General features: G+C 45.2%; 1 protein-coding gene across 2 annotated transcripts in view; it reads right to left on the reverse strand.

The window, feature by feature from the left end:
* Positions 1-26669, reverse strand: part of svep1 (sushi, von Willebrand factor type A, EGF and pentraxin domain containing 1) — a 122719-nt gene that overhangs the window by 5274 nt on the left and 90776 nt on the right. The window contains exons 29-48 of one of the 2 annotated variants that reach the window (XM_071333556.1): positions 26521-26644; positions 26218-26388; positions 23865-24038; positions 22416-22535; positions 21916-22092; positions 18666-18750; positions 18174-18365; positions 17658-17825; positions 16778-16976; positions 16180-16653; positions 13102-15869; positions 12761-12992; positions 12332-12487; positions 11353-11416; positions 11011-11184; positions 10648-10824; positions 9946-10131; positions 6066-6236; positions 5318-5413; positions 135-230 (exon numbers count right to left, since the gene is read on the reverse strand). In XM_071333556.1, coding sequence (XP_071189657.1) covers positions 135-230; positions 5318-5413; positions 6066-6236; positions 9946-10131; positions 10648-10824; positions 11011-11184; positions 11353-11416; positions 12332-12487; positions 12761-12992; positions 13102-15869; positions 16180-16653; positions 16778-16976; positions 17658-17825; positions 18174-18365; positions 18666-18750; positions 21916-22092; positions 22416-22535; positions 23865-24038; positions 26218-26388; positions 26521-26644 — 6004 coding nt within the window. The remainder of the gene's footprint in view (positions 1-134; positions 231-5317; positions 5414-6065; positions 6237-9945; positions 10132-10647; positions 10825-11010; positions 11185-11352; positions 11417-12331; positions 12488-12760; positions 12993-13101; positions 15870-16179; positions 16654-16777; positions 16977-17657; positions 17826-18173; positions 18366-18665; positions 18751-21915; positions 22093-22415; positions 22536-23864; positions 24039-26217; positions 26389-26520; positions 26645-26669) is intronic. The other variant, XM_071333557.1, reaches the window with a different exon arrangement.

The raw sequence follows: 26669 nt of genomic DNA on the forward strand, positions 1-26669 counted from the left end.
ACACACACACACACACACACACACACACACACACACACACACACACACACACACACACACACACACACACACACACACACACACACACACACACACACACACACACAGCACATACACAGCACATACACACTCACCGCTGTGGCAGCGCGTCCCCATCCAGCCCGTGGGACACTCACACTGATAGGGCGCCACACACCTCCCACCGTTCAGACACGGCAGGATGCAGATCGCTGTGATTTGATTGGACAAACAGAAACAGAAAGTCATCATCATTTGTCCTTCACCTCACTGACTAGGCCTATGGGGTCGTTCACCACAGGCAAGCTGTGTCAAAAGAGCAGCTTTCTCTCTGGCTACGTCCAAAATGGCACCCTATTCCTTATATAGTGTACTACCCTACTGAATAGAAATATAAACGCAACATGTAAAGTGTTGGTCATATGTTTCATGAGCTGAAATAAAGATCCCAGAAATGTTCCATATACACAAAAAGCTTTTTATTATTTTTATGCACAAATTTGTTTACATCCCTGTTAGTGTGCATTTCTCATTTCCCAAGATAATCCATCCACTTTACAAGTGTGGCATATCAAGAAGCTGATTAAACAGCATGACCATTACACAGGTGCACCTTGTGCTGGGACAATAAAAGGCTACTCTAAAATGTGCAATTCTGTCACACAACACAATGCCACAGATGTCTCAAGTTTTGAGGAAGCGTGCAATTGGCATGTTGACTACAGGAATGTCCACCAAAGCTGTTGGTAGGGAATGGAATGTTAATTTCTCTACCATAATTCATCTTCAACATCGTTTTAGAGAATTTGTCAGTACGTCCAACCGGCCTCACAACCGCAGACCACGTGTAAACACGCCAGCCCAGAACCTCCACATCTTGCTTCTTCACCTGCGGGATTGTATAAGACCAGCCACCTGGACAGCTGATGTCGGTTTGCACAACTGAAGAATTTCTGCACAAACTGTCAGAAACCGTCTTAGGGAAGCTCATCTGTGTGCTCGTCGTCCTCACCAGGGTCTTGACTTGACTGCAGTTCAGCATCGTAACCAACTTCAGTGGGCAAATGCTTACCTTTGATGGCCACTGTCATGCTGGAGAAGTATGCTCTTTACGGATGAATCCCAGTTTCAGCTGTTCCGGGCAGATGGCAGACCATGTATATGGCGTCGTGTAGGCGAGCGGTTTGCTGATGTCAACGTTGTGAACAGAGTGCCCCATGGTGGCGGTGGGGTTATGGTATTGGCAGGCATAAGCTACGGATATCGAAGACAATTGCATTTTATCGATGGCAATTTTAATGCACAGAGATACCTTGACGAGATCCTGAGGCTTATTGTCGTGTCATTCATCCAAAGCTGTTAAGATAATGGGCATAATGCCAACCCCGAGATGGCGCTAGTGGGGCACATATCTAGGATATATAAACAGGTGCATTATGAGTGTCTGATTAGGATGTCGTCACCTGTAACAAGCAACCCGTCAGGATGCTCTCGATGGTGCAGCTGTAAAACCTTTTGAGGATCTGAGGACCCATGCCAAATATTTTCAGTTTCCTGAGGGGGTATAGGTTTTGTCGTGCCCTCTTCACAACTGTCTTGGTGTGTTTGGACCATGTTAGTTTGTTGGTGATGTGGACGCCAAGGAACTTGAAGCTCTCAACCTGCTCCACTACAGCCCCGTCTATGAGAATGGGGGTGTACTCGGTCCTCCTTTTCCTGTAGTCCACAATCATCTCCTTTGTCTTGATCACGTTGAGGGAGAGGTTGTTGTCCTTGCACCACATGGTCAGGCTCTCTCATTGTTGTCGGTGATCAGGCCTACCACTGTTAGGCCTGATCACCGTGTCATCAGTAAACTTAATGATGGTGTTGGACGCGTGCCTGGCTGTGCAGTCATGAGTGAACAGGGAGTACAGGAGGGGACTGAGCACGCACCCCTGAGGGGCCCCCGTGTTGAGGATCAGAGTGGCAGATGTGTTGTTGCCTACCCTTACCACCTGGGGGGCGGTCCGTCAGGAAGTCCAGGATCCAGTTGCAGAGGGAGGTGTTTAGTCCCAGGGTCCTTAGCTTAGTCTGCTTGGACCAGTGAGACTGTATATGCTCTACAGGCTGAGGTTGAAGATGTGAACCATGCTACTGATCAAAACATCTCCCCGTGGACACGGGATGCTATCAAAGCTCATTCAGCAGAGGACAAGACTTCTCGAATGCTTCAGTCTTTTAGCTGAAGAGGCTGGCCGGACACAAGAAAGAGTACGCCCATCCTGGTGAGGAGCTACTGGACAAACAGAGACGAACTCACAATGCAGGAAGAGGTCGTCTACAAAGGCGACAGGGTGGTAGTACCAGAAACTCTACTCCCGATGATTCTCTCTCGTATCCGTGCGGGACACATTCAGGGGTCAAAGCCAGTCCCAGGAAAGCCAGAGACTCAGTATTCTGGCCCAACATGACCCAAGAAATGAAACATTTTGTGGCTGTGTGCAGCATATGTAATGCTAATCTACTTAAGCAGCAAAAGGAAACGCTGCACCCACATGACGTACCAACAGGTCCTTGGTCTAAAGTGGGAATGGATCTGTTCACAGTCAAGAACGTTCCTTTTCTGATTGTAGTGGACTACTATTCAGATTTTTGAGAGGTGGAGAAAGTGATTGACACAACAGCCGCTTGCATCATTGACTGTTGTAAGCATCAGTTTAGCAGATATGGCATACCTGACAGTGGTGTAGTTACGGATAATGGGCCCCAGTTTACGTGTCAAGACCTTTCTTTGTTTGCAAAAGCATGGGAGTTCCATCATGTGACCTCCTCATCCTACCACAGTCAGAGTAATGGTAAAGCGGAGTCAGCAGTGAAAATAGCAAAGACTCTCATCACAAAGGCTATGCAGGAAAGCACAGATGTGTGGCAAGCCATTTTGGCGTGAAGAAATACTCCCACAGAGGGCTTCGGTCATTAGGGATGTTCAGGCACACAAACGTGCACGTCAGGACAAGTCAAAACATTACTATGACCAGCATGCAAAAAAATCTGCCTGTAATGAAACAAGGCCAAGCTGTCAGAGTGCGCCTGTCACCTCACGCCAGGGATGCCACATGGAGTCTTGGCACATGCATAGGGCACATCAGCGCAAGGTCATATGACATGGAAGTAAAGGGCCGAAAGTACGGAAGGAACCGGAAGGACAAACGCCTTGTTCAGGAGAGCATAGGGCACAGGAGGGCCACATGGGAAGACTGGAAATATCCTCTGGATGGTGTGGGCAGGGCACATAATGAGGAGACGGGGAAGACCCCAACAGGGCAGTTATCTCTGCCGACCGTGCCTTTACAATTTCAGGAGGCTGTGGAAGAGGGAGGAGAGGCCATGAGGCTTCCAGAGGTGCCAGGAGAGGTGCCAGGAGAGGACCCGAGGATACCAGATGTACCCAACATCCCGGAGGTGCCCAACGTCCCAGAGGTGCCCAATATTCCACCAGTGCGACACAGTAGGACAAGGGCTAACATAAGAATGCCCCTGCGGTACGGGGACTATGTCCCTTAAGAGATGGACAATGAATTTAAAGTTAAAAAAGGTGTTGATAATGTAAATAGGTATTTTCACTGTGGTATTAGAATGGTATGAAGTGCTCGAGCTAATTATATATGAAAAGGAAGATGTTAAGATAATGGGCATAATGCCAACCCAAAGATGGCGCTAGTTTTTTAAATATATTTTTTATTTGACCTTTATTTAACTAGGCAAGTCAGTATTTTCAACGATGGCCCAGGAACAGTGGGTTAACTGTTTGTTCAGGACGACAGATTTTTACCTTGTTAGCTCGGGGATTTGATCTTGCAACCTTTCGGTTACTAGTCCAACGCTCTAACCACTAGGCTACCTGCCGCTATTGGGGCACCTATCTAGGAGTTTTGAGTACCAGTCAAAAGTTTGGGCACACCTACTCATTCCAGGGTTTTTCTTTATTTTGACTATTTTCTACATCGTAGAATAATAGTGAAGACATCAAAACTAGGAAATAACACATATGGAATCATGTAGTAACCAAAAAAGTGTTAAACAAATTAAAATATATTTTATATTTGAGATTCTTCAAAGTTCTTCCACCCTTTGCCTTGATGACAGCTTTGCACACGCTTGGCACTTTTCATCAGAACCCAATCAAGGAGTGCTCTATATACTCTGAATAGGGTTCCATTTCGGACTCAACCCCTCTCACTCGGGGAAAACAATGCACAAAAAGGATGTGAAAAGATTTCACACAGATGGGGATTGGGAATCTCTTTAACTCTGTAAAGTTAATCTAGTCAAAGAGAGTGAATTTCCCAGAGTCAGTGAAACAGTGTAGGCCTTCTCATGGCTGCAGTGTGGATCCACTTTCTCTAACACAGACTCTTTGGTTGTGATGAGAGTAGGGAGTGAGATCCAAATACCTCTCTCTCTCTCTGTTTCAATTTTCATCTCTTTTTCTTCATTTGCTACCTCTCTCTCTCTCACACTCGCTCACTCTAGTTCTTTCTCTCTCTCTCTATTATTACAATATTGTGTTATTCATGTATTACAATATTATATTATTATATTATTATTACAATATTATATTATTACAGTATATTACAATATTATATTATTACAGTATGTTACAATATTACCCTATTACAGTATTACAGAACAGAGAAAAAATATATAATAATTTGCTACAATTTTGGGAAAAATTATTGCGTGATTATAAAACAATCAAAAGCAAGTGCCATTATTCCATGGGAGTCCTATGGAAGTTTTTTAAATGCTCAGGAGTTGAATATTGTTACATCTAGAGACAAAAAAGCTGAACAGAAAAACACATTTGCAGGAGGGTGGAATTACATTGAATTGAAGTTATAATAATATTGATTAGAGAATAGAGTGCAGTGCATCATGATAGATTTGAGATTGCTATAGTGAGAAATCTAATAAGCCACTATCACTCTTACTTTGTCACGTTCGTCACACCCTGACCTAACCAAAATAATAAAGAAAACAAAGATAACTAAGGTCAGGGCGTGACATACTTTGAGAGACTGCCAAACACATTATGTGCATTTCCTAGGCACATTTTCAATTACAGGAAATCACATGACATTATTTTCCCAAAACAATTGATGGAAGTGCATGCTGAGTCATAATGGAAGCAGAGAGCTGAGTAAGTCTGAAAGATTCACAATACCCAGTGTGTCTATTTTTGTGTAGATACACAACTAGTCTGCCCATCCATCCAAAATAAATGTGATTGATTGATAGATCGATTTATAATACTTACGTTCCTCACACAGTCTGCCCATCCACCCCTCAGGACAGGAACAGGTGTTGGGTCTCTGACACACCCCTCCGTTCAGGCACTGTAACCAACACACCGCTGGAGAGGAAAGGACACACACGCCTTATTAAAGCCAAAATACCGACACATCCTCCAAACAGTCCCCATCTCACAAGTGTGTAGATCAGGGGTGGGCAACTCCAGTCCTCGAGGGCCGGATTGGTGTCACAGTTTTTCCCCAGCTCCAGCAAACACACCTGACTCCAATAATCACCTAATCATGATCTTCAGTTTAGAATGCAATTTGATTGAATCAGCTGTGTTTGCTAAGGATGTAGAAAAAGTGTGACACCAATCACGCCCTGGAGGACTGGAGTTGCCCACCCCCGGTATAGACCATAGAGAAAGCATTCAGTTAAAATAGCTAATCTTGTTTAATAGAAATGAGAACATTTTACTGGTAGCCATGCTGTGATTGGGCCTTGACCATGCGACTTCATGCACTTGGATAAAGATAGCATTCATAAAGACAGCATTCCTTTATAGAAACGGTTCAATTCATAACTGATGGAGCCTTAGACACAGGCATCACTGGACAACCCTGCTATCTAGTATGTCGAAATAAAGTGAGTGGAGTGGTGAATGTGCTCAGTACAAGTGACTGGAGAAGCGGAGGGGAGGGCACGCAAGCTGTCAGGAGTAGAGGATGCCCTCCTTTTAGGACGCAGCGGTAAGGGTGCAGTCTCTCTACCTCTGCAGGCGGGAGGGGGGGTCCAGGTCCCGTTCTCCAGACACACACTTCTGCTGTGGCCCTCCATGGCGTACCCTCCGAAACACGAGTACACCGCCACGTCCCCGAACTGGAACACCGCCCCCCGTACCACCCCGTGGGCCACGTGGAGAGGGGGGCCGCAGGAGACCCCTGTGCCGAAACGGACGGACAGCCCCTCTGGTTACTTACAGCTCATTTGGGCCACATGTTATGTACATGTTATCACATGCCTTTAAACTAATTTGGGCCACTGTGCTTGAAATAATGGACCAACATTGCTTCATATTTTCCCTTCGATAGAACCACCTGGCTATAAAGATCACGTTGAAGGGAAAGTGTGAATGCCATGCAAAGATGTGTCAAATGATGTGTTTGTGACTCTACAGTCTGCGTTCCTTGTAAGAAAACCCTGAAAACAAACCAATGAGAATCAGTTAGTGTTGGAGCCGACAGGGGAGTCCTCAACAACCAAGAGCCAGGCAGACATGCAAATACATCGACATCCACACGCGACACCATACCAAACAGCATTGTACTGTAAACCAACAGTATCACCAACAAACATGCAAGTTAGAGAGAATTAAAACACAATGGAAACCATAGCAGCTAGAAGCCCATAAGGAGTTACAAACATGCTATGAAGGTAGTAGATCTACTTAATGTGTAACCCATTCATCCAGCCTAACACGTTGCCCACAGAGACAGAGGAGAGGAGGTGATGGGAAAAGTACAACAGAAAATAGTATGGCTCCATGCTCAATGGATAGCATAGGACAAAGAATGTGTGGTGGATCTTTTATGTCGATTAATAGTTTTTGATGGATTTCTAAAACTGCTATGTTATAAATCGATTAATTTCTGGATAGTAAAAAGAGATTTAGACAAAACAGTGGACTTGATTCAGTATCATGACCCAAATTATCCCAGAGAGAGACCAGTATATCACCTAAGCCACTGCACAGATGCCTCTTAGTACAAGTACAGACCGATCCCCACCCTTCATTGGAGAAACACAAGCTTGGAAGCGAACACAGCAACAGTGTCAGCGATTTCCCCCCTGTGAATCATGTTTTCATCATCTTTGCTAGTTTACACTTTTCTAACCACTGTGTTGTGGGTTCAGAACGACGTGGGATTCATTATGTAAGCAGATAAAACGGCTAAAAACATGCCTGTGTGGTTTTAACATGTTATGTTTATGGGTCAAGGCATGTAGAGGTAGGTTTAATAACCACTCGTGTGAGAATACAATGTGTTTCTCTTGATATCTGACTGTCTTATTGTCTGTTGGGAACGTGGAGTGATAACAGGAGTCTAAGAAAGAACTGGATCTCTTTTCAGGTCATTATTGTAAAAGAGAACGTGTTCTCAATGACTTACAGTTGAAGTCGGAAGTTTACATACACTTAGGTTGGAGTCATTAAAACAATTTTTTCAACCACTACACAAATTGCTTGTTAACAGAAGTTTACATACACTAAGTTGACTGTGCCTTTAAACAGCTTGGAAAATTCCAGAAAATGATGTCATGGCTTTAGAAGCTTCTGATAGGCTAATTGACATAATGTGAGTCAATTGGAGGTATACCTGTGGATGTATTTCAAGGCCTACCTTCAAACTCAGTGCCTCTTTGCTTGACATCATGAGAAAATCAAAAGAAATCAGCCAAGACCTCAGAAAAAAATTCTGATTCATCCTTGGGAGCAATTTCCAAACGGCTGAAGGTACCATGTTCATCTGTACAAACAATAGTACACAAGTATGAACACCATGGGACCACGCAGCCGTCATACCGCTCAGCAAGGAGACGCGTTCTGTTTCCTAGAGATGAACGTACTTTGGTGCGAAAAGTGCAAATCAATACCAGAACAACAGCAAAGGACCTTGTGAAGGTGCTGGAGGAAACAGTTACAAAAGTATCTATTTCCACAGTAAAACAAGTCCTATATCGACATAACCTTAAAGGCCACTCAGCAAGGAAGAAGCCACTGCTCCAAAACCGCCATAAAAAAGCCAGCCTACGGTTTGCAACTGCACATGGAGACAAAGATCGTACTTTTTGGAGAAATGTTCTCTGGTCTGATGAAACAAAAATAGAATTGTTTGGCCATAATGACCATCGTTATGTTTGGAGGAAAAAGGGGGAGGATTGCAAGCCGAAGAACTCCAACCGTGAAGCACGGGGGTGGCAGCATCATGTTGTTAGGGTGCTTTGCTGCAGGAGGGACTGGTGTACTTCACAAAATAGATGGCGTCATGTGGAAGGAAAATTATGTGGATATATTGAAGCAACATCTCAAGACATCAGTCAGGAAGTTAAAGCTTGGTCGCAAAATGGGTCTTCCAAATGGACAATGACCCCAAGCACACTTCCAAAGTTGTGGCAAAATGGCTTAAGGACAACAAAGTCAAGGTATTGGAGTGGCCATCACAAAGCCCTGACCTCAATCCTATAGAAAATTTGTGGGCAGAACTGAAAAAGCGTGTGCGAGCAAGGAGGCCTACTATCCTGACTCAGTTACACCAGCTCTGTCAGGAGGAATGGGCCAAAATTCACCCAACTTATTGTGGGAAGCTTGTGGAAGGCTACCCGAAACGTTTGACATAAGTTAAACAATTTAAAGGCAATGCTACCAAATACTAATTGAGTGTATGTAAACTTCTGACCCACTGGGAATATGATGAAAGAAATAAAAGCTGAAATAAATAATTCTCTCTACTATTATTCTGACATCTCACATTCTTAAAATAAAGTGGTGACCCTAACTGACCTAAGACAGGGAATTTTTACTAAGATTAAATGTCAGGAATTGTGAAAAACTGAGTTTAAATGTATTTGGCTAAGGTGTATGTAAACTTCCGACTTCAACTGTACCTGGTTAAATAAAGGGAAAACAGTATATTGGAGTGGGCTCCCACCCGGTTAAATGGAAACCACTGAAAAAATATTTTTTAGTATTTTCTTCCGCATTAGTACACTGTTGATACAGTCCCAAAAGGTTTTGCATGTCAGCAGTCAAGTTTTCAAGAGTTTGGACTTTTAAAGTATCACCGGCCACATCATCATGATGATGCAAAATGCAACAAAATCAATAGGATGACTCATACTCAACAGTCTTCATCTCAGTAACTCATATCTAATCTGTCAGAGCTACCTTCTGGAACATGAATGTTCCACCTCGGCTGCGTCTGAAATTCACTTCATAGTGCACTACTGTTAAAACAAGAGCCCATAGGGCTCGGGTCAAAAGTAGTATGCTATATAGGGAACAGGGTGCCATTTGGGACGCAGCCTAGAGAACACACTTGATGGCTGTACTGTTTTTATGGCTGTTCTTCTTTTTAATAAACCAATCACCTTAAAGTGTACCAGGGGAAGGGATGGTGAGAGAACGAAAGAGAAATTATGATTCAATCCCTCTATGTTGACCTAGAACGGTACCTTATCTTGAAATCCTCGTCTCTTTCCAATGTCAATATCCCGGTTGGGACGTGATAATAAAAGACTAATATGCGAGGGGTTGGTGTAGTTGACCTACCAGTCATATCTTACATTGCTGACCAGACACTCTCGGAGTAGTGCACTATGTTGTCATGATGTGGTAGGTTTTGGTGTTAAGGCTTTCATTCTAGCCCTGCACTAACATACCTGATTCGACTAAACCCTTGTTTCCCGTAGTTTAAATGGTTTACCATTATCTTTATCTAACCATGTCAATTAAGGTAATTGAGAACACATTCTCTTTTACAATAACGACCTGATGTTAGTACTGGGCTGGAACAAAACCCTGCTCCCCAAGTGGATATCCAGGACCAGAACCAGGATTAAAGAACAGTAGTTTAAAGTGTATCTACTCACTCTCACAGACAGTGCTGACTGGGGTCCATGTCTGGTCTGTCCTACAGGTGATGGTGGCGGTGCCCTTGGCCTGGTGACCCTTGGGACAGGCGAACGGTAACGACTGGCCCACGTAGAACAGCTGTTTAGAGGTGTTCACACCCCCACCGCTCACCTTCCATCCCGGGGGAGGGGGACACGGCTTGGCTGCACGGGGAGACACAGAGTATAGTAGTATTGGATTACACTATAGACAGGTTTGACAAGTGTCTATGTGGGTAAAATGTTTGTGAGAAGAATACCAGTTTGAGACAACTCATGCTTAGGCATAGAGTATAATGGTGGATTACAGACAGGTTCGGCATAAGCCCAGGTGCTACATGTCATAACAAGGTGTGTAAATGTTTGTGAGACCATGCAAGCTGTGTGCTCAGTGCTCTTAATGGTATTATTTTCAGGTCGTTAGCTACTGACAAAGTCGGTTTTGAAACAGCATGTGAAAGAGTGGTGATGTTGCAAAGTATTCTTGTAAACAAATAGAAAGAACAGAACCTGAGATAAATTAATAAGATAAAACCAGCAGCATGGATTGGCTCCTTTATTTTGTCTATGAATAGGGCCAGGAGGTATCCCTGACCATGTGACTTGTCCCAGAAAAACTCCTGTAACACATTCATGTTAGTTGTGATGTTGTAGTGATGTTGGTTTGTCTCAATGTCTTACGTTGACAGAAGGGGAAGGTGGAGCTCCATGTCCCGTCTCCCATGCACACCACCAGAGTGTCCCCCTTTAGGGCGTAGCCTTTATCACACTGAAACGCAACAGCACGCCCGGTGGTCAGGTTCTCTTCCTGCACCCTGCCATTCAACAGCTCCTTGGGGATGTCACAACCCTGGCCAACTGAGAGGAGAGGGAGAAAGAGAGGTAGAGGGAGGGAAAGAGAGAGAGAGAGGGAGAGATATTAAGAACAAATTGATTATGATTTTTTCTATTGTCTATTTCAAATGCTCGAGTAGATTACAAGTTGCCTGTCTTAAATGCCTTCGAGGACAATATGATAAACCTGGAATAACGCGCCATCCATACCTTTACATGTTGGTGCAGGCAGGCTCCATGTTCCATTGGCCAGACAGGTGAGGTTCTGTGGGCCAACCAGATGTAAGCCAGAGTTGCACACATAGCTGACGTTGCCCTGGTACGCTTCGTCTGATGTCTGTACCTCTGCATTCTCCACAGAGGGAGGTGGGCCACATGATACAGCTGAGGACACAGAACATTTGGATGTGGATAACAGTAATCATTTCTGCTAAATTGGTGCATTTAAATGTTCAATCACGCACATTCTTACAGTATGGAAATTGACACGAAGGAACAATTCCATTCTATATCGAAACTCACATACATGTGCGTGCACACACACACACTTACTGACACACGTAGGCTGAGCCCCACTCCATGTTCTGTCTCCTTGACAGGTCTGTACAGAGTCTCCCTGTAATAGAGTGAGTTGCTGTATTACAGACACTGTGTATCTATACAAAAATAGACACACTGGGAATTGTGAATCTATCTGCTAACACAGACTCACAAAGCTCTCTCTGCTTCCATTAAATACATTTTTTAAATAAAAATATGACTCAGCATGCACTTTCATTAATAGTTTAGGGGAAATGATGTCATGTGATTTCCAGTAATAGGTCATGTTTCATGGTTCCACCTGTCACCAGAGGGCGGCAGAGACGTCCTAGAGACAATAACGACACTTAGGCGTGTCTTATTTACTCATTATGATTTCGCTGTTAAAAAAGGTGTGTTTTCTGTTGTCCTTTGCTGAAGCTTTGAATTGTGTGCCATGTGCGCTTGTCGCCTGAGTGAGTATTCGAGACACAGTGTTTGTTGTTTTCCCAGTGTTACTGCGATTCTTCCGTTACCGTTTCTCAGTAAAGTATTATGTTTATCCTTAACCACTGATTCCTCGTCTGGTCTCTTCTCTGCACCTGGGTCCAACCTCAACATGTCACAAAATGTGCCTAGGCAATGCACATAATGTGTTTGGCAGTCTCTCAGGTTTCACCCAAAGTAAGAGTGATAGTGACATTTATTCGATTTTTCACTATAGCAATCTCAAATCTACCATGATGCATTGCACTCTATTCTCTATCAAAATATAATCATCATTCATATTATTATAACGTTGATTCAATGTAATTCCACCCTCAACTCCAGAGGATTTAAAAACTCCAATAGGCCTATTTCCTGTCGACTCATGGCTCGTATTATAATCATACAATCATTTTAGACAAAATTGAAGCAAAATATTCTCTGTTTTGTAATTATACTCTATAATATTGTAATAATACTGCAATAATATAATATCATGGTGGTATAATATTGTGTCAGACATTACCTTCATCTCAAACCCAGGCAGGCAGGTGTACAAGACAATGTCTCCGTAGCTGTAACTGTCCCCCTCAGTGATGCCATGTGGAAGAAGAGGAGGTTTCTCACAAACCACCAGACCACAGGAGACAGAGGACAGGCCTGGAGACCAGATACCACCTAGCTACAGTACAACATAAAGAAATAGTCCTGAAATTAATTCATATTCAGTAAACATTTAGCTAACATTTAGCTAAATCACATGAAATGAATGATGTGAATAACCCAGTAGTCAAAATAAAAGGTGATAAAATCGACCAGAGGTAAAGTTCTGACTAGGTTCTGTCTGTTATTTTTCAGCGTTCTGATGATGGCCTTTTGGACCAAAACATCAACGCAATTTATGGAGAAAAAAAATGTCACCACTATTTGTTTGTTGACACAGTAGCAGTCTCACTTGGCACTCTGCCAGGCCTGGTCCCTGCAGGATGAACCCCGTTGGGCAGGAGAAGGTGACTACCCCCCCAACCAGGGTGAGGTCCTCCCCTGTGACCATGACGTGGGTGGGGAAGTTGGCAGGGAGCAGGCACGGAGCGGGGCGGCACCTGATGCTTTGTTTAGACCAGGTGCCCTCAGACTGACAGCTCAGAGAGTCTGACTGGCTGGACAGCTCATACCCCTCATCACACCTAGCGAGAGGGGGGTGAGAGGGATATTAAATACCATACTATCTACTTGAATAGTGGTACTTCTCTAACACAAAGATTGGACAAATAAGATACAGAAGTTCATATTCACCTGTATTGTATCTGGCTCCCAAAAGTGAATATCTCTCCCACCACCTGAGCATGGGGTACAGGAGTTGGAGCTCCACAAGAGACGGGCTCACAGCTGATCCTCACCTCCCCCCACCTGCCCTCCCTACCACAGGTAACATGGGGGTAGGACCCCTTCATCTGGTAACCTGGTCTGCACCTGTAGGTGACTGTGTCAGCTGCAGTGGCGCCGCCGCCCTGCTGGACAGCGTGCGGTATTGTAGGCGGAGCGGCCACGCACCTCCCCCGGCCACACACAGGAACACCTGGGGTCCACAACCCGCCCTTCTCACACGTTGCCGCTGATGGCCCCAGGATCTTGTAGCCCTCATCACAGTGGAAGGAGACCCGGTCACCGCAGGCGTGGTCGCGCCCCAGCACCACCCCGTATTTTAACATTGGAGGGGTGCAGAGGCAGGGGAGGCACTCTGGTACCGTCCCAACCCAGTGGCCCTGGGCAGAACAGCGGAGGACGGGGTCTCCGATGACCTCGTACCCGTCGAAACACACGTACTCTACGACATCATCGTAGTTGAAGCTGGAGCCGTTGAGGAACCCGTGGCTGATATCCTGCGGCGGGTCACAGGCAATGATGTCACAGCGAGGGGCAGGGCCTTCCCCCCAGAGTCCATCCCCGCGACACAACCGTGTGGGGTTGCCGCCGCTGAGGCTGTACCCCTCCTCGCACTTGTACCACACCTCATGACCGTAGCCAAAGTCCGAGCCCAAGACTTGACCATTTTTGATGGGTGTTGGTCTGCCACAGTTTGCTGGGCGGCATTCAGGTGACCCTTGACTCCATGTACCATCGGCCTGACACACACTAACAGAGGGGCCTTGTAGGAGCAATCCAGCCGTACAGCTCAGCTCAACCTGTTTGCTAAACGTATATTCCTTCCCCTTCACAGTGACATCACTAGGGACGACTGGAGAGCCACATAAGATAGGCTCACACCACGGCTTCTCACCATCCCACCTAGCGTCTGCCTGACAGGTCCTGGTTTCGCCGCCCATCAGGTTGAACCCGGAATTACACTCGTAGTGCAACACCCCCAGATACAGGAAGGAATCCACGTGGTTCGAGCCGTTATCAATGTTGCCCGGGTCATCGCAGCTTATAGGTCGGCAGACAGGCGGTACATCGCTCCACTGTCGGCCCGCCACACACTGTCTGACTGACTCCCCCTCTAACTCGTAGCCCTGCTCACAGCTGTACTTCACCAGGCTGCCCAGGGTTGTGTCTGTGATGTTCACAGAGCCGTGGTCCGGGCTTGGCGGCTCCTCACACTCTGCAGGGACACACATCGGAGCCGTCCCATTCCATCCACCATCCTCCAGGCACACCAAGGCCGTAGGGGCTGTAAGTTCGTAGCCCTTGTGGCAACGGTACACTATCACAGTCCCATGCAGGAAGCGCATATCCATGAGTGAAAATGAAACTGTAGCACCACCTATAGGCTTGGATGTTATAGCTGCGTCCCTGTCGGCTAGCTCTGCGTTCGGATCCAAGAGTCTCAAATAGTCGCCGAAGTCGATATGAGGGGGCAGGCCGCAGTCGGAGGGAACACAGACTGGGACAGAACTAGACCAACCGAACTCCTCGCAGGTTAGGTGGTTCTGGCCAACCAATTGGAAGCCGGGGAAACAGCTGTAGAAGATGGTGACGCCGAATTTATGGTCGAGTCCCTCCACGAAGCCATTGTCTATGGGGTTGGGTGGGGCGCAGTAGATCTGGACACACACAGGTGTTTCTTGATCCCACTGCCCATTCGCCAGACACTTCAACGTCTCGGGGCCTTGGAGACGGTAACCACGCTGACAGGAGTAGGTGACAGCGTGGCTGAACTGCAGTTTGGTATACGCCATCTTCCCGTTGGGTATCTCTTTGGGGATGGAGCACTCGATTGGTCGACAAGAAGGCACGCCTCCAATCCATAACCCACTTTCACCACAGAGTACTGTAGCGTTGCCTACTAAAGTGTAACCAGGTTTACAGCTGTAGAGGGCCGTGCTGAGATACATCAGTCCCTGAACGTCCACTATACCGTTAGCTATCTCTACAGGTTGGGGACACTCTACTGGTATACACTCTGGGACAGGGCTGCTCCAGTGTCCATCTGCCTGGCAGGTCACAGACCCCTCCTTCCTCAGAGTAAACCCGTCCATGCAGGAGTAGCTCACCACCGAGCTGAAATAGGACGGGGCCGACAACGGTGCTGACGATGGGTCGCCGAAGGCCACCTCGGGCGGCGGGCCGCAGAACACCTGCTTGCAGACGGGGAAGGTGTCATTCCACTCCTGGGCGGGGGTGCAGTGGAGGGTCCGGGCACCGTGGAGAACATACCCGTCCTCGCAGGACAGTTCCACAGTTCCGGAGTCAGAGTCTAGACTATGTAGAACCAGGTGGTTCTCCTCTAGGGGCGGCTCTGGACACTGGACCGGGGAGCAGTGCGGACGCCTCGATTTGTCCCACTTGCCGTACTTCAGACACGTCCACACGGCGTCGCCAGCCATCTCGTAGCCCTCGTCGCAGACGTATTTGACCTTGCGGCCCACCTCAAAGACAGAGCCTTGGTATTGGCCGTGCAGGATGCTGGGCGGGGGGTCGCAGGTCAGGAGGTGGCAGACGGGCGAGTCGCCGTTAGACCACTGGCGGTTGGCCTGGCATAGTCGCACCGGACGGCCCGTCAGCCGGTAGCCGGCGTTGCATGCGTATGTCACCTTGCTGTTGAAGAAGAAACGGCCTTTGTTCTGTAGGGTGAAACACAGAAGAAGATGTTTTATTGTACAGAGAGGACACTGTGTTTTGACTGAGATTACGCAAGATCTCTTGCCAGAATAAATGAGAAGGATCTTTCTCTATGATCGAATTAGATGGCCAAGCACAGGAACGAGTGGAAACAAAGCGGAAACTCTGAAATTGAACTTTTTGTTGTTTTTACTCAATTAATGGACTTGATTGAAAATGCATAATGTTTTGTTTGTAATGATTACAGTTAATGTTTCTCCACACCTTTCTAGATTGAGCCTTGACATGAATTTGAGAGGAGGAACAACGTACCTGGATGAATCCATTTTTGAGTGGCGGCGGGAAGGGGCAAGAGACAGGCTGACAGACAGGTAGGACCCCTCCCCACTCTCCATTGGCCTTACATGTCCTCCTCTTCTCCCCTCGGATCAGGAAACCCTTATCACAACTGTACGCCACCATTGCTCCAAAACTATAGTTGGTTCCACTCACATACCCCCTCTCGATGCCAGACGGTTTGGAGCACCGCACCGGCACGCAACCCACATCGTACGGCGAGGGCATCCATTCCCCTCCAATCATGCATTTCAGCGTGGCGGTTGTGTTTAGGACGAAACCCTCTTCACATTTGTAGCTGACCTCTGTGTTGCTGGCATACTTGGGTTTATTGGTGGAGTCCAAGATGGCGTGGGGCAGGTCAGTCGGGCGCTGGCAGAAATTGGCGATGCAGTGAGGGGCCTCCTGGCCTTCGGGGGGTGCCCACACTCCCTGGGAGTTGCAGACCACCTTGAAATCAAATCAAATCAAACTTTATTTAACCGCATTTAGAATTGCAACACACTTCATTTTTTTTAACAACAAAATGAACGAGATCCAAACAAATGAAAGGGCAATAAAAGAGACAAATAACCTTAGAATTGTTGCCAGCGGTGTAGCCGTCTGTGCAGAAGTAGTTGGCCATGTCGCCAAAGAGCTGGTGGCCGGCATGGGCAATGGCGTGGTCTATGGAAGGGGGAGGGCCACAGGATCGGGGGACACACTGAGCGGAGGTAGGACTCCATTGGCCAGTTGACAGGCACTCTCTGGTCTCTGGTCCAATCAGAGTGTATCTGTGGAGACAGAGACAATCAAATGTGGATCAGGACAGGAAGTAATAAATCCAACAATATAATTAAAAGTAAAGATACAAAATCGTGTAGCACTACTACTTGTACAACTACATACTGTAACAACTAGAACTGGCTCGAATTGCTGGCGCGTAGAGCCTGGTAACACTGTGCAACAAAGTGGGACTTGAAAAGGGTGTGGTTAAAATCGAGTCGGGAGAGGGAGCGAGCATGCCACCATTTTTCGGGCATATAAAGTTTATATGTGAAAACTATTTCTAAGATGCGTACTTTCAGATTTTCCAAACTCACTACCTCAGATTACTTGCCCTGCTCACGCTTTGAAGTCCACAGTGTTCGAGGGAGGGTTATGCTAATAGCCTGAGAGATCAGCCAATTAAAATCAGCGGTTGTTTCGTCCGCTCCTGCCATAGACTTCCAGTCAAGTCCCGCTTTGAGGCGCTGTGAAACCAGATGGTTCAACAGAGAGAGAGACGGCTGGTGGACGAGATTACTTGAACTGTGACTTTAATGGTGACCACTCTAATGCTAACACTGAGGTAGTCTTGTTCAGCCATGTCTTACAACACTTGAGAAGCCCAAATGCCTGGAATACAAGGCCTCCATTAAGTTAACATAGTAACTTGTATCCTAATGAAATATGGTTGACTGTACATTATTTACCCTTCTTTGCAGACGTAGTGCACCTTGTTGCCCAGGGCGTGGTCGTCCCCGATGGTCGCGGCGTCTCGGAGGGCAGGAGGGTCTCCACAGTGGATGCTGGCACACAAAGGGGCGGGGCTGCTCCACTCTCCTGACGCCTCACACACCACCTCCTCAGAGCCCTGCAGTCTTAACACATGCACACATTTTACACACAATATGTCTATACTCATACACACACACAATCTGTAACACACACAACACTTTCAAGCGGTATGCGCAGCAACACTAGTCAGTTGCTTTCTATCACATATTTACTAGCTACCACTTTCAAACTCACTACATCGAGGGAGGAACTTCAATCTAAGACCCATAATACCAGGAACTGCTGATCTAGGATCAGTTTCACCTTTTATATTATGATGAATAAGATTATGTGGACAGTTGGAGACCTGATCCTAGATCAGCCCTCCCACTCGGAGACGCTATGTGGATATAAGACCAGAAATGATAACCCAGGACAGACTTCGTCCTTACCTGTATCCCTCTGCACAGGTGTAGAGCACTGTGGACAGGTACGTTTTCCCGTTGAGGGTGACATCTGAATTGTCTACGTGTGGAGGGTCCCCACAGGTGACTCGTTGACAGGCAGGGGGCGCTCTGCTCCACTTCCGACTGGCCTGACACCGCATATCATAGGTGTCACCTGGGACGAACCCCGTAACACAGCTGAAGTGGACCAGAGGGACATAAATACATTCATAATGGGAGAATACGGGAGACATGGCAATGTCAATAGAGGTTTATTTCAGCAACTATCTATCAGCCTAATGCTCATGGAAATGCATTTGGTTGTTGATATCTTTACAGTAAGTAACACATACAGTATCTTAATGGGAAAGAGAAAATAGAGAACAGAATATATGAATGCAGCATTATCTCAATGCAACAGCACAGTCATATTGTTGTTACATCTAAATGGTCTCCTTTGTCAGTATGACACTTGTTGTAAATGGCTGACGGTGGTACCTGAAAGTCACCTTGCTTCCAAACGTGAAGTTGGTCCCCATCATCACAGCGTTCTCTGGGACAGAGGGCCGTCCACAGGAGAGGGCTGGGGAACAAGACAAGACCGCGGGGGCTGATCAGTTCTAGTAATGGTCAATTTACAAAAATTAACTGATTTTATGAAAGTTCTTAGGTAAATAATGTTTCATCATGTTATGTTGTTCTATAGTATAATGTCCTATTATGTTATGAAACTTTGAACCGAAACTTCAGTTCACCTGCCAGTATCCTCATATTTCATTGTGGTCTAAGAAAAGGTTGATTACTTTTTGACAAACAACTTATATATAGTATGTCATATTTCCCACCTGTTGGAATCAGAGGACACACAGGTACAGTATAACATCCTGGTACTGAAATCCTGGTTCTCTGTATAACATCCATGGTGTGACCAGGCAGGCCAGACCAGACCAGACTTGTCCTATACCGATCTGGTTCCCCTGGCTTTCATAAGACTATGTGGCCCAGAGCCAGTGTGAGTTAGGGTTAGGCCCAGAAACAGTGTGGGTTAGGTTTAGGCCCAGAAACAGTGTGGGTTAGGGTTAGGCCCAGAAACAGTGTGGGTTAGGGTTAGGCCCAGAAACAGTGTGGGTTAGGGTTAGGCCCAGAGCCAGTGTGAGTTAGGGTTAGGCCCAGAAACAGTGTGGGTTAGGTTTAGGCCCAGAAACAGTGTGGGTTAGGGTTAGGCCCAGAAACATTGTGGGTTAGGGTTAGGCCCAGAAACAGTGTGGGTTAGGGTTAGGCCCAGAAACAGTGTGGGTTAGGGTTAGGCTCAGAAACAGTGTGGGTTAGGGTTAGGCCCAGAAACAGTGTGGGTTAGGGTTAGGCCCAGAAACAGTGTGGGTTAGGGTTAGGCCCAGAAACAGTGTGGGTTAGGGTTAGGCCCAGAAACAGTGTGGGTTAGGGTTAGGCCCAGAAACAGCGTGGGTTAGGGTTAGATCCAGTGGCCCGGTCCAGAGGCAGATCTGAGATTAACAAAGGATCGATGGGCATAATCAGGATAATTGTGTTATTTATAATATTGTTGACTAAGTACCTCATTGAATGCAGTGGCTGTACCCTCTGGATATGAGGGTAGTGTTATATTACTCAAATGTAAATGGACTGTCATGAAACTGGGTATTTCTGGATACATTATCATACTGTACATAATGCTGGATCTCTACTGATAGTAACAATGAAAATCATTACGTGAAAAGAGGATTATTTTTGTATGTTATGTCAGTGGCAGGTAGCCTAGCGGTTAAGAGCGTTGGGCCAGTAACCGAAAGGTCGCTAGTTAGAATCCCAGAGTCGACTACGTGAACAATCTGTCGATGTGCTCTTGAGCAAGGCACTTAAACCTAATTGCTCCTGTAAGTCGCTCTGCATAAGAGCATCTGCTAAATGACAAAACATAATGTCATACAATTAGACAGAATGAAACATAATGAGATGATAGGGCATCCCATATATTATCATGCCATATATTATCATGCCATATATTATCATGTCATATATTAGCATCCCATATATTATCATGCCACATAGTGCATTCGGAAAGTATTCAGACCCCTTGACTTTTTCCACATTTTGTTATGTTACAGACTCATTCTAAAATGGATGAAATAGTTTTTTCCCCTCATCAATCTACACACAATACCCCATAATGACAAAGCGAAAATAGTTTAAAAAAAAAAGTTAAGCAAATGTATAAAATAAAATAAAACGAAATACCTTATTTAAATAAGTATTCAGACCATTTGCTATGAGTCTCAAAATTGAGCTCAGGTCCATCCTGTTTCCATTGTTCATACTTGAGATGTTTCTACAACTTGATTGGAGTCCACCTGTGGTAAATTCAATTGATTGGATATGATTTGGAAAGGCACATACCTGCCTATATAAGGTCCCACAGTTGACAGCGCATGTCAGAGCAAAAACCAAGTCATGAGGTGACCAAGAACCCGATGGGCACTCTGACGGAGCTCCAAAGTTCCTCTGTGGAGATGGGAGAACCTTCCAGAAGGATAACCATCTCTGCAGCACTCCACCAATCAGGCCTTTATGGTAGAGTGGCCAGACAGAAGCCACTCCTCAGTAAAAGGCACATGATAGCCTGCTTGGAGTTTGCCAAAAGGCACCTAAAGGACTCTCAGACCATGAGAAACAAGATTATTTGGTCTGATGAAACCAAGATTGAACTCTTCGGTCTGAATGCCAAGCATCACGTCTGGAGGAAACCTGGCACCATCCCTACGGTGAAGCATGGTGGTGGCAGCATCATGCTGTGGGGATGTTTTTCAGCGGCAGGGACTGGAAGACAAGTCAGGATCGAGAGAAAGGTGAACGGAGCAAAGTACAGAGAGATCTTTGATGGAAACCTGATCCAGAGCGCTCAGGACCTCAGACTCAGAAGGTTCACCTTCCAACAGGACCACGACCCTAAGCAGACAGCCAAGACAACACAGGATTGGCTTCGGGACAAGTCTCTGAATGTCCTCGAGTAGCCCAGCCAGAGCCCGGACTTGAACCCGATCGAACGTCTCTGGAGAGACCTGAAAATAGCTGTGCAGCAATGCTCCACATCCAACCTGACAGAGCTTGAGAGGATCTGCAGAGAAGAATGGGAAAAACTCCCCAAAGACAGGTGTGCCAAGCTTGTAGCATCATACCCAAGAAGTCTCAAAGCTGTAATCGCTGCCAAAGGTGCTTCAACATAGTACTGAGTAAAGGGTCTGAATACTTATGTAAATGTGATATTTCAGTTTAATAATTTTTTTATAAATTAGCAAATATTTATAAAAAACAGTTTTTGCTTTGTCATTATGGGGTATTGTGTGTAGATTGCTGAGGGAAAACTACTATTTCATCCATTTTAGAATAAGGCTGTAACGTAACAAAATGTGGAAAAAGTCAAGGGGCCTGAATCCTTTCAGAATGTACTGTATATTATGCTATGTATTACATTACATACACAGTAACACACAGTACCAGTCAAAAGTTTGGACACACCTACTCATTCAAGGGTTTTTCTGTATTTTTACTATTTTCTACATTGTACAATAATAGTGAAGACATCAACACTATGAAATAACACATATGGAATCATGTAGTAACCAAAAAAGTGTTAAACAATTAAAAATATATTTTAGATTTTAGATTCTTCAAAGTAGCCATCCTTTGCCTTGATGACAGCTTTGCACGCTCTGTATGTTGATGTTTTATGTACCTCTACAATATGGGAAAACACCATTCCAGCTTCCTGTCTCCAGGCATTGGACATGCGATGAGCCAATCAGTTCGTAACCCTCCTTGCAGCTGAACACAACCTCACTTCCCATCAAGAAGTTACTGCCTTCCCGGTAACCGAACTCTGGTGCCCCCGGGTTCTCACACTTTACTGGCTCTAGATTGATAACATAAATACAGAGGAAAAAAACTACAAAGGTTTGGTACTGTAGCTACATACTGCACCTTGAAGCGCCAAAAGATATTCATGAATTCAAACATTTTGGTAAACTCTAGTTGTTTGATGATAAGGCATGAGAGGCATTGCTATACATTGATAATGCGTTTTGTAGCTTGTGATATAACTAAGAAGTGTCATTGCTGAGGCCCTGAGATTTTCCTGACCACAGGACCTGACCGGGGAAAACCTTGGGCTCCGGTGGTAGGGTCCGGGCCTACAGTATGCTACAGTACGTGTGTGTGTGTTTGTGTGTGTGTTACCTGTGCAGTTCTTCCCGTCTCCGGTGTAGGGGTGGATACAGGTGCAGGTATAAGAGCCATCTGTGTTCTGACAGCTGGCGTGTTCATCGCAGTCTGAGCCCAAAGCACACTCATCCACATCTGTACGTACACACACCATCATTACACACTGCACTGTTTGAAAACATGTATTTATTAACATACACTAAATACGGTAGTTAAACAAAACATTAGGAACATCTTTCCATGACACACACTACCATTAAAAAGTTTGGGGTCACTTATAAATGTCCTTGTTTTTGAAAGAAAAGCACATTTTTTGTCCATTAAAATAACATCAAATTGATCAGAAATACAGTGTAGACATTGTTAATGAGTATTGTAGCTGGAAATGGCTTGTCCTCTTGCTTAGTTGTGCACCGGGGCCTCCCACTCCTCTTTCTATTCTGGTTAGAGACAGTTTGCACTGTTCTGTGAAGGGATAGTACACAGAGTTGTATGAGATCTTCAGTTTCTTGGCAATTTCTCGCATGGAATAGCCTTCATTTCTCAGAACAAGAATAGACTGACGAGTTTCAGAAGAAAGGTCTTTGTTTCTAGCCATTTTGAGCCTGTAATCGAACCCACAAATGCTGATGCTCCAGATACTCAACTAGTCTAAGAAGGCCAGTTTTATTGCTTCTTTAATCAGTACAACAGTTTTCAGCTGTGCTAACATAATTGCAAAAGGGTTTTCTAATGATCAATTAGCCTTTTAAAATGATAAACTTGGATTAGCTAACACAACATGCCATTGGAACACAGGAGTGATGGATGCCGATAATGGGCCTCTGTACGCCTATGTAGATATTCCATTAAAATCTGTTGTTTCCAGCTACAATGGTAAGTAACAACATTAACAATGACTACACTGTATTTCTGATTAATTTGATGTTATTTTAATGGTTTTCTTTCAAAAACAAGGACATTTCTAAGGGACCCCAAACTTTTGAACGGTAGTGTACACTGACCAGGTGAATCCAGGTGAAAGCTATGAACCCTTATAGAGGTCACTTGTTATATCCACTTCAATCAGTGTAGATGAAGGGGCGAACACAGGTTAAAGAATCATTTTTAAGCCTTGAGACAACTGAGACATGGAGGGTAAATGGGCAAGACAAAAGATTTCAGTGCCTATGAAGGGGGTATGGTAGTAGGTGCCATGCGCACCGGTTTGAGTTCGTCAAGAACTGTAACGCTGCTGGGTTTTTCACACTCAACAGTTTCCCGTGTGTATCAAGAATGGTCCACCACCCAAAAAGACAGCCAGTCAACTTGACACAACTGTGGGAAGCGTTGGAGTCAACATGGGTCAGCATCCCTGTGGAACTCTTTCGACACCTTGTGGAGTCCATGCTCCGACAAATTGAGGCTAACGAATTGAGACGGTTCATAATGTATATTCATCCCGTGTCTGAGTTTCAGTCTTACCCAGGCAGGCTGGTGGGTTTCCTCCCCACTTCCCACTGTTGGTACAGAGAACCTTGGCGTCCCCCAGCAGGTAAAAGCCAGGGTTACACTGGTACACCACAGTGCTGCCTGCGTGGTAGTCGGAACCCTGGAATAGACCATGCTCCAGGGGCCGAGGGAGACCACACGTCACTCCTATGTAGGTAAACAGGTAAATATACACAGGTTAGGTTTTGTGAATGTGTTCAATGACTACGTTACTACTATGGTTACGATAATGAAGATGGTAGGTATTAACCCATATGTCACTCCTATAGATAGACAGTACACAGGTCATGATTTTATGATTTTTATTAGGATCCCCATTAGCCGACGCCAGTGGCGACAGCTAGTCTTCCTGGGGTCCGACACATAACGAAAAAGACATTACAGACAAAAAGACTTTACAGTTGACATACATTTAAAACATTAACATAGACATTACAGACACATGTATATCAAATAAAAACAAGTACAACGAAAGACACACAAATGAACACAAATAAAAACATAAACAATAGAACTAAAGAATAATAGTGTGTGTGTGTGTGTGTGTGTATCAGTTACACATACATGTCAGAGGCATTGCTCTGTGAGGTGTTGCTTTATTCATTTATTTTTTAAACAAGGTTTGCTGTTCACTTGCGCTATATGAAATGGAAGGGAGTTCAATGCAATCATGGCTCTATATAATACTGTAAGCTTTCTTGAATTTGTTCTGGACCTGGGGTCTGTGAAGAGACCCCTGGTGGCATGTCTGGTGGGGTAAGTATGTCTGTCAGAGCTATATGTAAGTTGATTATACAGACAATTTGTACATTTTAAACACGTTAATATTTCTCACCCCAAAAATACTATTTTTGCTGTCAATCTCTCTTCTACTTTGAGCTAAGAGAGACCGACATGTACACGGTTGACATTAGTCATCTGTGTACATTGAAGGGAAAGATGTGCTGTTCTAACAGGGCCGGCTACAGATTTTCTAGGTCTTTCTTTGCAACACTTTACTATATCACCGGGCAGTAGTCAAGAGTAGATCAAACTAGAGCCTGCAGGTCTTGTTTGGTCGATTATGGTGTAAAGAATGCTGAGCATCTCCTTATCACAAACAGACCTCTCCCCATCTTTACAATAATTGAATCAATATGCCTTGGCCATGATCATTTACTGTCTAAGGTGACACCAAGAATATTAATTTCCTCTACTTGCTCAACAGACACACCGTTCATTACCAGATTCAGCTGAAGTCTCGAACTTAGGGAATGATTTGTGCCAAATACAATGCTCTTAGTTTTAGAGATGTTCAGGACTAGTTTATTACTAGCCACCCATTCCAAAACGGACTGCAACTCTTTGTTTAGGGTCTATGGATAGATACAGTATCTCTCAGACCATGATATGGTAGAAGATGTAAAGCCACAACATATACATTTTTTCCACTAACAGATTATGGTCAATAACATCAAAGGCTGCACTACAGTCTAACAATACAGCTCCCACAATCTTCTTATCATCAATTTATTTTAGCCAATCATCAGTTATTTGTGTCAGCGCAGTACATGTTAAGTGCCCTTCTCTATAAGAGTGCTGAAAGTCTGGTGTTAAATTGTTCACAGAGAAAAAGCATTGTGTCTGGTCAAACCCCATTTTTCCCCCCAACAGTTTGCTAAGAACCGGCAGCAAGCTGATTGGTCGGCTGTTAGAACCAGTAAAGGGTGCTTTACCATTCTTGGGTAGCGGAATTACTTTAGCTTCCCTCCAGGTCTGAGGACAAACAATTTTGCCGAGGCTTAGATTAAAGATATGACAAACAGGAGTGGCAATATAGTCTGCTACCATCCTCAGTAGCTTTCTATCTAATTTGTCAATACCAGGTGGTTTCTTATTATTGATGGACAACAATAATTTGTCCACCTCTTTTACACCAACTTTATAGAATTCAAAATGACAATGTTTTTCTTTCATTATTAGGTATTTTATACATGAATATGATAGCTCACCGTTTGTTGTTTGGTATTTCATGTCTGAGTTTGCCCACTTTGCCATTGAAATAGTCATTCAAATAATTGGCAGATAGGCTCAATGGTTTTGGCGTTTGAATGCTTTCTGATGGCTATCCTCTATTACTGAGGTCATGCTTATGTATTTAGCTGACTCAAATGCAAACTCTGCTTTCTAATGCCTAATGCCTGTCTGTGTGTGTGCATGTGTGTGTGTGCTTGCCTGCGTGCGTGCGTGTACGCACGCATGCGCGCGTGTGTGTCGAGGTACATGGATGCATGTATGCGTGAATATAGTGTTAGGGTCTGTGTATGTCTAACTGATGGTCCCTCACGTTCACAGCGGGGCAGGGCGTGACTCCACTCTCCCTTGTTCTGACACTGAAGCAGCGGCTCCCCCACCAGGTAGAAGCCGGGATCACAGAACAGCTGCGTCTGAGAGCCGGGGCTGACAGCTGGACTGGACGCACGCAGGTGAGGCACAGCATTTTCTAGCAGGGGGCAGTCTGACACACAAACAAATGTAATTGAGGAGGAGAACGTAGAGGGTTAACGTTTCCACTAGACATGTGTTTATCCCCCTAATGGTTAAGGTCAGGACTTTGCCAGAGTAAGCTGATCCTAGATCTGTCCCTCACCAGCACAGAATATGCAGTCGCGGTTAGTCTTGACTCTCCCCACCACTCCATTGAGGAAGTCAGGCCACGCCAGGACATTGCCTCTGATGTTGTTCCCCGGGCAGGTGTTGGCTAGTATTTTGATCTATGGACCCAGAGAAATATGGAGG

This window comes from Salvelinus alpinus, chromosome 11, assembly GCF_045679555.1.
Source record: "Salvelinus alpinus chromosome 11, SLU_Salpinus.1, whole genome shotgun sequence".
In the NCBI taxonomy this organism is placed as follows: Eukaryota; Metazoa; Chordata; class Actinopteri; order Salmoniformes; family Salmonidae; genus Salvelinus; species Salvelinus alpinus.